At 57.7% G+C, this 14,534-nt stretch overlaps 1 protein-coding gene across 1 annotated transcript; it reads right to left on the bottom strand.

Moving 5' to 3' along the window:
* Positions 1-360: 360 nt before the first annotated feature.
* On the bottom strand, positions 361-11,835 carry AIFM3 (apoptosis inducing factor, mitochondria associated 3). The gene is made up of 19 exons (XM_006908647.3): positions 11,661-11,835; positions 7,617-7,830; positions 7,268-7,377; positions 6,889-6,998; positions 6,748-6,792; positions 6,421-6,517; positions 6,233-6,345; positions 5,867-5,953; positions 5,498-5,589; positions 5,256-5,386; positions 5,060-5,175; positions 4,909-4,980; positions 4,759-4,822; positions 4,098-4,174; positions 3,878-3,995; positions 2,560-2,658; positions 2,229-2,304; positions 1,606-1,710; positions 361-730 (listed from the first exon to the last, which is right to left on the bottom strand). The coding sequence occupies exons 1-19, from the start codon at positions 11,689-11,691 to the stop codon at positions 691-693; spliced, it is 1,797 nt and encodes a 598-aa protein (XP_006908709.1). The 5' UTR covers positions 11,692-11,835; the 3' UTR covers positions 361-690.
* Between the last annotated feature and the right edge of the window lie 2,699 nt (positions 11,836-14,534).

Raw genomic sequence — 14,534 nt, forward strand, 5'->3', positions numbered from 1 at the left:
AATTAGGATTTAGGAAGAAGCTCTGGCTGCCATGAGAAGCATGAGATCTCTCTCAGGACCCAGTTCTTACAACCCTAAGTGAGCAAATGCCTCCAAACTGCCAACCGCCTGACTTCTGAAGAAGCACTTCCTGTCTCAAGCCCTTTGCACATGCAGTTCCCTCTACCTGGAATGCCCTTCCTTCGAGATCCAAAACATTGGTTGGAGAAGACTTTCCTAACCCCGGCGCCAGCATCAGTTGCTACCTCCTCTGAGCACTCACAGGGCAAACTTCCTTGGCGTGGCACTAAGCATTCTGTGATTGTGCCTGTTTCTCTGCTTTCTCTCTTGTGAGTGCCCAATTACAGTGGAAGTCACACAGATCTGCAAATGTGTGCGTTTTAATTTTAAGGTAATGTCTAAGATGTTGTAGGCTCCTACAGGGGACCAGTCCCAATACAGAGAAGAGGCAGGGCCTGTCTCGCCTCCACTGCTAGCCATTGGTAGCTGTGGAGGCCTTGGGTGGTGAGCATCTCTTGGAAGAAGCAGAGGCCTCTCTGAAAGTGAGCCAGGCAGCAGATGGCAAACACTGGGAGGGCTCAGGTCCTGCCCTGGGGGACCCTGGGAAATTGGAGGTTGGCACCTGCCCCCAGGGCTTGGCCTCTGTCCCTGGTGCCCCAGCATGCCTGCCTAAGTCTGCTGCATGCAAGCTCAGGATCCTTTTCCTGTGAGCCAAGACATGTCGCCGGTCCTGCAGGAATGAGGGAAGGAGGAGTCAGGGCAGATGAAGAGAGCAGGCTCCCCACTCAGCACCATGAACAGCTAGCTGGCCCTTGAGGGCAGCAGGGGCCCACTCTGTGCCAGGCCCTGGTGCCCAGCCCAATGTGTACTTGAGCAGAGGGGGAAAGACCATTGGGTGTAGACTCAGGGCTGAGGTGGGAGAGGCTCAGAACAGTCATCAAGAAGGACAGAGGACACGTACTTGCTGTGCAGCAGAAACAGCCTTTGCGAGGGCAAGAGGGAGAGACAGAAGGCCAGGGAGAGAGCACGTCATTTATGTCCCCTCTTGGTTCTTCATTGTTTCTACCCGGAGGCCTACCCCCTTCATGCCTTCAGGCTTTCCTCAGTCCCTGGGAGCTCTCTGTAGGTAGGTTGAGCCTACAGGGTGACTCCCATTGCACCATGCCAGGATGAGGGTAATGACTGGTGTCAGTTCTCCCAGACCCCAAACAACCACCCCACATCTCTGTGCAGGGCGTCCCCAGGGGCATACTAGCTGCATTTTCCCACCTGGCTTCTGCCAGGCTCAACACAACTATGTCCAGTCAGGTGCCCCAGGCCCAGTGATTGCCCAAGCAGTGGGCCTTGACTCCTCCCCACAGCACTGTCCCTGGCCTACTTCCTTTCTATCACCCAACAGCACGTATAAACAGCCCATTCCCATATCATAACTTTTGCCCCATATGGCACCATAGCCCTGAGAGCTTCAGACTGATGGGGACCAAGAGTGAGGGGACTGGCCCTGGAGGAGGGATGTGGGGCACCTGGCTGTCATGGGCATCTTGAAACAGTCCTTTGTTGGACTTCTTGCCCTCCACACCCCAGGTCTCCAGTGCCCACACTCACTCCACTTCCCGCTTCCGGATGGCGCGGCCCGAGGCCAGCACCTCAGCCACCTTGGACACGATGGGATCATAGTTCATGCTGGCCACGGCGATCACCTCGTCACCTCTGCAGGGAGAGGGTGGCTGAGCCTGAGGACTGCCCAGCAGTGGCCCCTCTTCTTTGAGATCCTGACATACTCCTGTCTACCTGGGGCCCAGGGAGGGATCTTACCTTAGACAACTGGACATCCCGAGCACCAGCCCTCCCTGCTCTGCACTTTAAAAGCCCAGCGCGGGCTGTGGGCTCCTACAGGACCCCCATGGGGGCGCCAGCCTTACTTCTATTCCTCAGTGCGGTTCAGGGCTGGGACTTCCCTCAGTGTAGAAGCAGTGTGTCAACAACACCCATCTCAAAGAGCTGTCCTGAAGATAAAATGTCCCACCCCAATGCGTGGCAGATGGAATTATTACTGCTCCACCTCCTCTCCTCTCCTTGACAGTGTCTCCTGCCTAGCTGCCCCCTTTTGCCACTAGCTCCTCCTTTCAGGTAAGCCTCCTTGTCTGGAGCAGCTTCTCTGGGATGAGTTCCCCCTAACCACCGAGCTCCCGCTGCTTCGCTCCCCTTCTCCGCCCCGTTGCTCTCACTTGGTGTAAAAAGCCACGAACTTCAGCTCCTCCAGATCCCCTTGGATGATGACGTCGTCGAAACCTTCTCCGTACCCTGTAGGCCGGACAGGCGAGAAGCGTCCACGTGAGCCCAGCGAGGAGGATGGAGCTCCGCCGGATCAGCATCCTGAGCCCTCCTAACTATACCTTTCTTAGGTAGTCCCTGGCTTTGCCGCCGAGTTCTTTGCTACTTCCTATAGAGGTCGTGGCCCCGCCCAAACTCCAGGCCCCACCTGTGCAGTCCGCTAACACCTTAGCTCCGCCCCTACGTGCGCTAGGCCCGGCATCGTCCGTCCGAGGCTCCCGTTACCCGCGTAGCGTAGGCTCTTGCCAAACATTGCGGTCCACAGGTAAGGCACGGTGTTGATCTCCGCCTCCTGAGCCAGCATGTTCTGGGCTGCCACGCGCCCTGCGGAACCCAGAGTAGTGAGAGCCCAACCCTAGCCCCCACCATCCCTACACTGCCTGCCCCTGTTCTTTAGGGACCCTTCGTGTGTAGGCTACTCCTCCTTGCAGCCGCAGAGGTCAAGAGGCGCATCATTGCTCAGGCACCTGTCCCCACTTGGTTGCAGCTGATTGATACAGAGGGGGACACCTAGCTCAAAGCTGGCCACTTAGATAGCTTCTCCGGAGAATCTGAATGAAGTGCCCTAGGTCTGGGGCTATGGGGCTGCCCCACCATCTCGGGTGTGCACACAGACAACGAATCAGATACATCAGGTCTGAAGAAGGAAGCATGAGAGTGGGCACAAGTGCCTGGGAAAGAGCGATGTCCGCCACATCCAGGGCCCCAGAGAGAATAGTGGGTGGCTTTCCAGTCCATGAAGCTCCACTGGAGTCTTGTGGTTGGATGTCTGTGAGAGTCCCCGGGACCCTCTCAGTTAAACCTTAATTTCATTCAGCTGACCAGCAGCCTTTGGCTCCTTAAAACCTAGCACCAACTTCAGACCTTGGACCAGAACAGAAATTGGTACCAGGAGTGGGGTTTCAGGCAGCCGAGACTCAGATAACATGAAGGCGGAGGGGAGGGGAGGTGGATGCGGGGAGCCTGGCGGTCATCCTGATGAGGCAGCTAACTTGCTGGCACTGGCAGTTTAGGAGCCCAGACCAAGAATGCACAGTGGACACAGCTTCGAAGGCTTGGTGAGCGGGGAAAGCTATTCCTCAGAGAGCACAACAGTTCCCCACTGAGCCCGGGTTTCCAGGCCCAGATAGCAGCCTCCCAGGGGCCTGATTAAGGCAACTGAGTTCCCAGAGCCAGCTGAGTGGCCCAAGGGAGACAGAGGCACTGAGAAGGGAACTGGCCCATGTCCTACTAAATCCCTTTCTCCTTGGCGAACGTGTGTCTTTGAGGACAAAAGAAAAGGAGAGGCTCAGTTGGTGTGGGGTGCTGTGGCTGGCTGAATGGGGTATCCAGAGGGCACAGGAGGGAGATGGGCCACAGGCCTTGCTCTGTGAGCTGGCTTGATCACCTGGATAAGGCTGGCCAGACAGGCCACCACAGATCTTTGAATAGCTCTGCAACTGGCAACCAGGACCCAAGGTCAGCAACTGAGGGGTGGGACTGGGGGAGGCTGAGACTCTGGGACAGCCTCCCACCCCCCACCCTGCCATGGGGCTGGCCATACCCTGGGCATGAGCCATCTGCCAGTGTGGGATGTTCACTTTCCGATTGTTCCTCCAGGCCAGAGGGAAGGTAACAGCATCACCTGCTGCAAACACACCTGGGATGTTGGTCTGCATCATCTGTGGGTAGATGGTCCAGGGCTTCATAGATGAAACAGGGGCCCTAACCTGGACTTCCCACCACCCCCAGTCCAGTTCCCTTCCCACCTCACCCAGCCCCACCTTGTTGACAGGGATGAAGCCTCGGGAATCCAGACCAATGCCACTCTGCCTCAGGAAGCCCGTGGCGGGCACCGCGCCTGACAGGACAGGGCCACTGTGTCCACTCCCTGGTCCCTCCCTTCTCCCTCGTCATTGCTCTACATGACCCATACCCTTCACTTGCCAAAACCCAGCTGCAGATTGATCATCCAATGGGCTGCCTACCCTTTGGCCTTTGTGCATCCTGTCCCCTCTGTCTGGGTCCCCACAGGCCCCCGTGCCTCCCATCACGCCTCGGGTATCTCCTCCTCTGAGAAGCACTCCAGGAAGCTCCCTGGTGGGGGTCGGCATACACTACCATCCCAACCCCCGTGCTGCCACCTCCCAGCTTTGTCCCTCCCCAAAGTGGCACCTCAAGTGGAGCAGAGAACAGTTAGAGGCATGTCTGTGTCCTGGAGCCCATAAAGAGCAGGACATGGAGTCACATATGAGTGGGCAATGGTCACTGGGAGCACCTTCTGTGCCAGGCCTAGGCCAAGCCCAGTATGCCTGTTCCCCAACACCCCTTTGAAGTGGGTACGATTAGAGTCCCCATTTTATAGATGTGAAAACTGAGGTGAAGGGAAGGGAAGGGACTGGCCCAAGGCTCTGCTCATCCGCACCCACCTACCTACCCACTCACCAATGCCCACCACACAGACGTCAGCCCGTACCACCTTGCTGCTCTTCAGTACAACCTCCTTCAGCTGTGGGGAGTGGGCAGGTGAGCGGCTGGGTCAAGCTCCCAGGCACCAGGGAGAGGGGACAGAGAGGGGCAGTGAGAAGGGCCCACCTTTCCCTCCTGGGCCCGTAGCTCCGACACCTCTGTCTGCATGTAGAATTTGACCCGGTTGTTCTCAAAAACCTATCAGGGCAGGTGGGCAGTGGGTGAGAGCCCATGGGTGCCCAGGGTTCCTAGGGGCCAGGGGCCAGGGTGGGCTCACCTTCATGAGGGCACGACCGACACGCTCCCCCAGGAACCTCCTGAAGGGTGTCTCCTCCAGCTCCACCACGGACACTGAGTGGGCCTTCTCAGTCAGATAGGCGGCCACCTCCATCCCTGGGCCAGGGTGGTGGGCAGCAAACTGGCACCCTGTACCTCCTAGAATCAGCACCACCCCACCACCCCCAGCTGCTCACCTAGGAAGCCGGCTCCCACGACCACCGCATTTCGGCCCCGGGCCAGCCTCACCACACGATTGGCATCCTCCGGAGTCCGGATGGTAAACACGTTTTCCACCTCTTTGCCTTTGCAGCTCAGGGTCTTAGGGCTGAGAAATGGCCAGTGTCAGTGAGGGGCTTCCGGGCACCTGAGCCTTCTCATCCTGGCTAGTGCCCTGCCCAGTGTCCACCAGGGGGCAGTGGGGGCAATACCCTCTCACCTGCTCCCTGGAGCCAGCAGCAGCTTGCTGTACTCCAACTTGAAGCCATCCTTGAAAACGACCTTCTTGTTTCTCACGTCCACTGTGACCACCTGCAATCACACCGGGCAGAGCATGGCCCTGAGCCTGGCTGCCCGAGTCCTGCAGTGCGTCCAGAGCCCAGCCAGACCCCCTGAGCAGCTTCACAGTGCTGTTCCTGGCCCCGAGTTGTTCTTCCTCCCTCACCTGGCAACTCCTCCTTATTCTTTAAGCTTCAGAATGCACCCTCTGGGTGCCTAGGTATCAGGGCCAGGAGGGCAGAGCACCCCCACACCTTCAGGGACCAACAGGGCCTCATGCCCTTCATGGTTCCCCAGCTGTGTCCCCTACCTGGGCCTCAGTGAGCACTTCGATGCCATAGGCTCGGAAGAACTCCTTGGGCCTTAGGGCCAGCTGCTCGGGCTGAGCATCCAAGGACTGCGGGAGACAGCCAGCTTCAGACAGGGCCAGGCGGCCATTGTTCCATTTGCAACAGAGTACCTGGGGCCCAGGGAGGGTAGGCCAGCCCCAGGTAACACAGAGACTACAAGAGAGAACTCAACAAACCCAGATCTTCAAATGCCAGGCACCGTGGTGCCTGGCATGACTGGAGAGAGCAGCTGGCCAGACTCCCAAAGGGCAACAAACAAGGCTCCAAAGTGGGCCTGACTGTACCCAGAGGGATAGGGCCCAGCTCCCACTTGCCTTACCCCGCACCTTGCTGAGCTTGGGTCGGTCATAGGGGAGGTGCCGATCCAGAGTGCACAGGACGATCCTGTCTGAGAAGCCCTCCTGCCGCAGGGTCTCCGCACACACCAAACCAGCTGCACCTGAGAGGAGGGGCTGTGGGTCAGGCACCAGCTCTCCCCATCCTCACCCTGCCTGCCCCTCATGACCCCACCAACCTGCGCCCACGATGAGCACGTTGGTGCTGCCACTGTGGCCAGCACTTGGAGAGATACACTTGGCCATCACCTTGGTCCTTCGCTGCAGCTGCAAGGCCTAGGGGTCACCGGAGAGTGGGGGTCAGCTAGGAACTGGGGTCAGAGCCAACCTCCCTATGCCATCATCCCAGCAGTCCAGCCTCATCTGCATCATGCAGGCCTTCACTCCACTCCCCAGCCACACTCACCAGACTCCCTCCCACCGCAGGGCTTTGCACACGCTGTTCTCCAGGCCCGGATGCCCACCTCACCTCTCCCTTTTGCCTGAGCCCCAAGCCACCCCCTCACCTGCTTGCTGGCCCGGATGTACACCTTCTCCTTCTCAATCTTCACCTGCAAGTGCTTCGGTGCTCAGAACCAGGCTTTTGGGTGCTCTGGCCCCTGACCCTGTACCCCGAGGCTCCCACCCTACCGCACACCCAGCTCCACCTGGAACTTGTGTAGACTGTCCAGGCCAGGGAAGTCCTCCAGGTCCCCAGTGCTGATGTTGAAGCAGGCACCATGCCAAGGGCAGCGCACCCGGCCACGGGAGAGCACGCCTGGGAGGGGCAGTGAGAGCTGGGGTCACTGGCAAGAGCCCCTCTCCAGGGATCCCTGTGTCCCAGCACCCCCTGGCCCTTCCACACAGCCCAGGAGACCCCACCAATAGATGAACTGGAGGCTCTGGAAGGAGCCAAACTGGCCTGGGGCCTGGTGGAACTGGGGTGTGAGCCCCTTAGGGGCAGAGCGTCCCCTCGTGATGGTGCAGTGGCCAAGCCCACTGGAGGGGGTCCTGCCCCCACCCCCCATGTATACCTCGACAACTCACCTTTCACCAGGGGTGCACCATAGTGTGGACATTTGTGTCCCAGGGCATGGAACTCCCCATTGTCCTTCACCAGCAACACCTTCCCCCAGCCCAGCTCCACTTCTCGCATCCTGGAGAAGGGCTGCCTTCAGAAGTCAGGACAGATGTGGGGCACCACCTCTTGCCGGCACCGCCTCCTAGAGTCCAGCCTTCCAGGGAGCAGGCCCAGACCAGCAGAAGCCACAGTGGAGGTGGCCAGGACAGGAGCTGGCTAGAGGCCCCTTCCAGGCCTCCCCACCCACCACATCAGTGGCTTGTGCTCTGCCCTCCCACCTTGGGGCCTCTGACCCATCCCAAGCCCAGCACCCACTGGCCATTCTCGAGGTCCTTGACATGGCAGACGGCGGCCTCCACACAGTCCTGAGCTCCAGAGTAGGGGTGAGGGGCAGGCAGGCGCTCCTCTGAGTGGAAGTGGCAGGCAGTGCCGTTGCCCTGGTAGGCCCGGGGGCTGCCTTTCCCGCTGGCTGACAGCTCCTCCTTGCCCCGCTCCTTCTCGGGCAGCACCACCTCAATCTTGAGTTCCACTGCGGGTGGGCAGGGCAGGAGGGAGGCACCGTGAACGCCCAGCCTGCATACTCCACAAGCTCTGAGCAAGGCCCGCTCCTGACTGCAGGTTCTCCCCTGTGCCTCACCCTCTCCAGAAAGCCATCTGCAGCACCAGCAAAGAGCCTTAAAGTAGGCAAGAAGCAGGGTAGGTGCGGCAGGGGCAGCTGCTGGGTGGGCTTGAATGAATTTCTGCATGTTTTTTTTTAATTTCAATAACATGATTCGTGTGTGGGGGAGGGGGCAAAAACAAAGCTCTTTAAACCCTGAAATTGCCCTTTCTCCAGGAATCTGTGTGGAGGAAAGAGCCCCGGTCCACTGAATCTTGCTCTGACTCCAAGGGCACAGTCCCCAGTGGAGGACAACAACATCCCTGAGGGATCAGGGGCACGTTTAGGATCTGACTCAAGTGAGAATCGGGCATCCCAAACAGGTGCAGCTCAGATCCCAGCCAGTGAATCTGGGTGACGGGAAATCAAGGGTTCCTTATTCTATGCTTGCAACTTTCTCATAGGTTTGACATTTTTTTTTTTCAAAACTCAAAAAAAAGTGTACACAAAATAATTTCAACTTCTCAAAATAGCTGATCTCACCACTTTGAGAATCCTTCGGCATTTACCAAGCACTGATGTTTCAGCATCTTCACGTGCAGGGGTCTGGGGCCTTAAGGGTGACTCCCACCTGGGGCATGCATGTGGACAGAGCAGAGAGGGCACAGCCTCCCCTGCCCCCAGCCTCCACACAAAACACACTACTTCCCCAGCCTGCCCATGGGGCCGATTCTAGGGGAGAGTTAACTGGAGATTGTCATTTTCTTTTTCATACTTTTCTGCATTTTCCAAATTCCCTACAATGCACCTGGGGTATTTTTCTAATTAGAAAGGAACAATAAACAGAATTTTAAGCAGCGATAATCCGGCCTCCTGGGCTGCTGCTGCTGGGAGGAAGACTAAGTAATGGAAGCTAAGCCCCTGGCACAGCTTGGGCTCAATGCAAAAGCAGGAGGTGCCTCTCCCAAATCCCAAGGCACCAGAGCCTCCAGGCCTCTCCTAGCTTCACCTCTCATCCTCTTCGCCCCAGACCTTTCACTCTAGAAGCAAAGAACCCAGAGTCACAGTTTCCAGCCTTCGCCTATGCAGTTCCCTTGCTCCAGGCTGCCATCCTTCCCGGACCTAACTCCTGCCCATCCACCTAGACTCAGCTCAGGTACTGCCTCCCCTGGCTGCCCAGCCCCTCCATGTACCTCCATCTCAGGCTGTGTAATCCCCCACCTTGGCCTGGCCTGGGAACCTGGGGGGGCAGCCCCCCTGTCCTCACATTACGGCCCCCAGCCCAGGCCTAGGCATGGCAGGGGGCAGGGGTGAAGGTTCACTCCATGATTCCAGCTGGGCAGGAAGGGTGCCTGAGCACACCACATGCTGAAGCTGTTGTGTCAGGTGGGGAAGTTACGGGTTTTTCCCTCCATTTTCCACATTTTATGTAATGGTGTTAGAATGTTTTCAGAAGAGTTAAAAAGAAAAATATTTTGGACTCAGCTGACACCAGCTACATGAGCTTTAGAGAGGGAACTCACAAGAACATCCTGGCAGAGGCCCAGACAACAGCCAAGCCAGGCTTTTTTCATCTTCCACCTTCTTCTACAAGACTCTGAGACACTTCCTGATGCAATTTAACCCGAAGCCATTAAGTCAGGAACAGCAGATGAGGAGGGGGTCTCTGCTCACCCACAGAGCCAAATCAATCCTAGCCTCCTGATTCTCAGCTGCCCATGTGACCACAGGCTCCTGCCTTAGCCCTCTTGGGCAGACGCCTTTGTTATAAAATGGAGAGAATAGCATCTATCTCTTTAGCGACAGTAAATGCTAAAGATCATATACGTAACCCAGAGTATAAGCTCACCAGATGAAGTTAGGTAATAGTGTTCTATTGGTAGCTCTGAGCTTCCTGGCAGCCATGGCAAAGAAGGAAAGCCTTTAGGTAGCACTTGTGGCCTAATAAAAAGCAGGTGACCAGATACCAGGAGAGGTGCACTTCCTCCTAGTTCTGAGCTTAGCAAGGGTCTGGCCTGGAATTCTTCCTATCAGGAACACAGAGCCACTGAAGCATAGGTATATAGAGGGAGCTCAGGAAGTATGTGCTGATGTGCTCTGAGCCACAGAATTGAGAAAGGTAGGAAGTGAAGAATTGTACAAAGATCTTTTGCTTCTTCTGGTTTCCCTGTGGCCCCTTCTGACTCCAGCTGAACTCTCATGGCTGAAGGTTCTCCTCACTCCTGCACCCCAAAATTCCCTGAGCCTCACTGCTGATGTTCTCAGCATGTGTGCCTGGGGCCTAAGCTCCTGCCCTCCTACTACAGCCCCATGGGGGAGTCCTGGCTACAGAGATCCCAGGCCCAGACAAGGGGATAATAGTGTCCTGCAAGTGCCTCCTGTGTGGGGGGCCCTGTGCTAAGTACGACAGCCTGTACAGAAGGCACAATTATTAGCCCCATTTTATGAGTGAGAACACAAGAGACTCAGAGAAGTAAAGTCACCTGTCCAAGGCCACACAGCCAGGAAGAGGGGCTGGATTTGGACTCAAGAGGCCAAGTTCTGGTGTGGTGAGTGTACAGCCCCTGTACCAGGAGTCCTGGGGCCAGGAGTCCCAGGCAGGCCGGTCCTTTACATTCCTTTAAAAGAAGCTACAGGTGGCCTCTTCTGCCCAGGATCTCCGGCCAGGCCAGCAGTCCTACAGGAGCCAGTTTGGGGCCAGCCAGTGTCCTCCTGCCCACTTCTGATGAGGGGAGGCTGAGGTCAAGACAATGGACATCATTTGCCCAGGTTATACATCAGGCAGGGAGGTATATAGTCTAGGGCTGGGTGTTCACAGCACAGGCAGGGCTGAGGGGAGGAAGAATGGGTTCCCAGGGCAGATGTGGGTGGGTCCCTCTGCCTGGCAGAGTATCATACATCTTCTCTTGCCCCCAAGTTCTCTTTCAGACCCAAGAAATGGAGAAAAAGCTCAGGCATTCCAAGGTAATAGAGCTGATGGGTATCAGGTAAGGGGAGCTGGTGTGAGCCAGCCTGGGCAGGGTGGCCTGGGCACCATGGGCGGGGCACTGGCTGGGCACTAAAGAGGTATCTCTAGGCCTCGGTTTCTTCATCTGTGACATACCCGCACACCTTGCTTTCCTGGGTGTTAAGAGGAGGAAAGAGGAAAAGTGGAGGCAAGAGGGAGAGCCCAGCAAAGATTCTCCAGCGGAGAGCAAACCCAGGTCCCTCCAGCACCCTGGGACACCCCTACTCCGGGCTGGAACTGCTTGGGCTAGGCATGGTGGGGATTTCCTGTACAAATGGGGAAGTGTACCCAGAGAAGCTGAGGAGATGGCCCAAGGTCACAAAGGGGTCAGAAGAGGTGAAGAGGGCTGGGACCTGTCTACTTAGCTCTCACAGCAACTCTGAGAGGTCATTTTGTAAAGAGGGAAACTGAGGCTGAGTGGTAACTTGCACACCCTGGGTCACACAGTGGCGGAGACCCCCTTCCATGGCCCTGGGGGACACAGCTCCTCTCCCCACCCTGTGGCAGGAGGAACCCTCCCCTCAGCTGCTATTCCCATCACCAGCACCCAAAGCCCCAAATAAAGAAGCGGGGGGTCACTGGAAGAGGGCCAGAAGAATGCTCCAGGCCCCTCACACCATCTTGCCTGCTGTGCATTAACATTCAGAGCAGCTGCTGCCCAGCCTGACCTACTTCGGAGGCAGAGAGGGAGGGGAAGGAAGAAGGTGGCAGGAGGAGGGAGGGGGGAGGTAGGAGGCAAGACGAAAGGAGTTACCTGGCTTGGGCTTGGAGAAGCAGCCGCCCATGGCGAATGGCCCTCAGATGGGCAGGGGGCAGGAGCACAGACGGTAGGCTGTGGGAGGCTAGGGTGCCCCAGGTGGGGCCGGACACCCCACGGCCCTTAGAAATGCTGGAGCGACCATCCTCGCTGGAGTTGCCTTCAGGACCTGCGGTGGAGAGTCGGGGAAACAGGGGGCATCTATAGGGACCAGGCCTGAGATGGGGATGTGGGTAGAGACACAGAGAGATAAGAGACATAGTGGGGAGGGGGAGGCAGGGCTTCTGAAAGAGCCTGCGTTGGAGCTGGGAACCCTATAGGGGAGCCAGATCACAGAGGAACAATGTGATCAAGGATGGCAACTCCCCTTCGAGGCCCTCCAGGCTCAGCACCCTTACTCCCCTCTCCCACATTTGCCTGGGCTGTACCCACTGCCAGGGGAGCCCTTCTGCCCCAACCTCAGCCAGACTTTTAGGTCCAGCCCCAGCTGCCTTGTCCAGCAAATTCTCCCTGCTTTCTGTTACCCCTCAAAATCCCACAGCCTGGGAGCCCTGGGATTCTCCCTTCTCCAGGGAGGCTACTATGCCTGTGGTCAAACCCCAGGTCCACTTGGGCGGATCAGAACCCTGGTCCTTGGGTTTCTCCTTCCTACAATGGAGTGATATTTAGCTCTCCCTGGCCCTGGCATGCACCCTGGTTGGCAGCCCCTGGATACCCACCTCTTCCAAGGGCAGCCACTGCTTCTTGCTCCCAGCCCAGCAATGGACCCAGGCTGCCCAGCCCTGGAAGGCAGGACCAGGGGGCAGGGGTCCAGGAGGCAGCCCAGCCTCCACCCCTCCTCCTAGTGTGAGCTGCTGCCAGGAGGGGCTGGGGCTGGGGGTGGGGCAGAGCTGGGCCAGTTCACTGGTCCCCAGGGAAACCCAGCTCCATGGTGAACAGAAGTGGGCGGCCAGCCCGGTCCTCTTGGGATTGGGAGGAAGAGAGGCTAGGCACACAGTCCTACCACAGGCCATGCCCAGCAGCCATTAGCTCCCAGCAACCATCCTCACTTTTCACAAATGCCTACTAGGCCTGTGGTGCTGAGGTCATGCCCAATAGCAAATAGAGAAACCAAGGGGCCAAGGGCTTGCCAAGGTCGAGCACAGGTAGAGGCATCTGGGTGGCTTCTCGCCCTCCTCCCACCTTAGTTTCAAGAGGAGGAGGGACCCAAGATGTCCCCATACTACCCAGCAAGTCACCAGGCTGGGGGCGGGGTAACCGAGTCAACAAGGAGATCCCTGCAGCCAAGGATCCCTCAAGACCACAGGGTGGGCATTCCAGAAGATGTAGCTTACAGACTGGACTCTGAAAGGCCCACGAAAAAGTGTAGCCGCCTTCTTTACAACTGACCTCCTCACATTCCATAGCACTGTCATCCCCTTTGTTTCCCCTGGAAGTTCTTCCTGAAGTCTAACTCAAGATGGGGCTAGCCCAGATCCCAGCAAGAGCCCTGAGTGAGTGCCTGAGAGCAAGGGGGCCAAGAAGATAGGAGGAAAAGGTTGGGGAAGGACCATCTACTGCCTGGCACTTGATCTTACCTGCCCTAGAGGTGCCTGTTATAGGCCAGGAGGCAATGGTACCCAAAGGCCACCTGGGCACACCCATGCTCTTTCCCACACTTGATGCCAAGGCAGGTGAGTAATACGTGGCCACCACCTGCCCTACTTGCAACCTCCCTGGGCACAAGGGAGCCCTTCCTCAGATCCTGGCTTCATCTCTGGCTCAGCCCTACTCACCTCCGTTCCTGCCTGGCATCAGGCCTCACCTGTTAGACCACAGATCTCAGAAAAGATGGAACCTTAACTTGCCACCAGATGCCTCTTCCCTCCCTTTTCAGGTGTCCAGGTGTCTAGACCTTCCAGGACCTTGGGCCTGGAAACAGATTTGCTGGGGACAGAAATTTCTCCAGGCCTACTGTGTGCCAGGCCTGCTTGGTGCCCTCCTGTCTACTGCAGGCCCAGACACTCCCACTCAAAGGCAAAAGTTCTGGCCAGGTGGCCAGAGGGGACCCCAAGTTTTTGCAGAGTTTTGTCTTTTGCCCACAAGCTGCCCAATGCCAAAAAGTTGTAACAGTGCTTGAGTGCTAACTGCCCTCTAGGAGTCTGTATCCTGTGCGAGACCCCATGCCCCTTCCCAGAGCCCCAGCTGGTGCAGGCTGCGGAGGTGCCTCTCCCCACTCTGCTCAGCCCCCCTCCTTCTCTCTGGTCCCACTGTCCACCAAGGGTCCCATAGGCCCTTCCTACACCCACCCTGGGGCTCCTGCACAGCTCAGGTCCTCAGTGGCTTCCAGCCTTTCTCGGGATGGCATCCAAGCTCTGCAGCCAAGCATTCGAGTTTGGGGCTCAGACGCAAACCTCCTGTGTACTCTTCCTGCCTTTGCACGTGCGGTTCCTCTGAGATGCCCTTTCAAGCAGCCTTTAGGGACAGTCTAGGTCTCCCCACCAGACCGGGTGGCTCAGGAAGTGGGAAAGGCACACAGTAGGGCTGCGCGGCGAGCGGGGGATGACCCACGGGAGGAAGGGAGAAAGAAGAGGGGCGCTCCCGCCTTGGTTTGTCTCTCTTACTGGCTTCGGACCCTCAGCCCTCAGAGTGCCGGCTCCGGGTCCAATATCCAAGAGTGCGCTCACTAGCCAGGGGTGCAGAGGCGGCGGGGCAGGCACCTGGGGGCCGCGGCAGGATGCCAAAAAGAAGAGGCGCTCCCGCCTTGGTTTGTCTCTCTTACTGGCTTCGGACCCTCAGCCCTCAGAGTGCCGGCTCCGGGTCCAATATCCAAGAGTGCGCTCACTAGCCAGGGGTGCAGAGGCGGCGGGGCAGGCACCTGGGGGGCGCGCG

The sequence above is a fragment of the Pteropus alecto genome, unplaced genomic scaffold (genome assembly GCF_000325575.1).
Source record: "Pteropus alecto unplaced genomic scaffold, ASM32557v1 scaffold113, whole genome shotgun sequence".
In the NCBI taxonomy this organism is placed as follows: domain Eukaryota; kingdom Metazoa; phylum Chordata; class Mammalia; order Chiroptera; family Pteropodidae; genus Pteropus; species Pteropus alecto.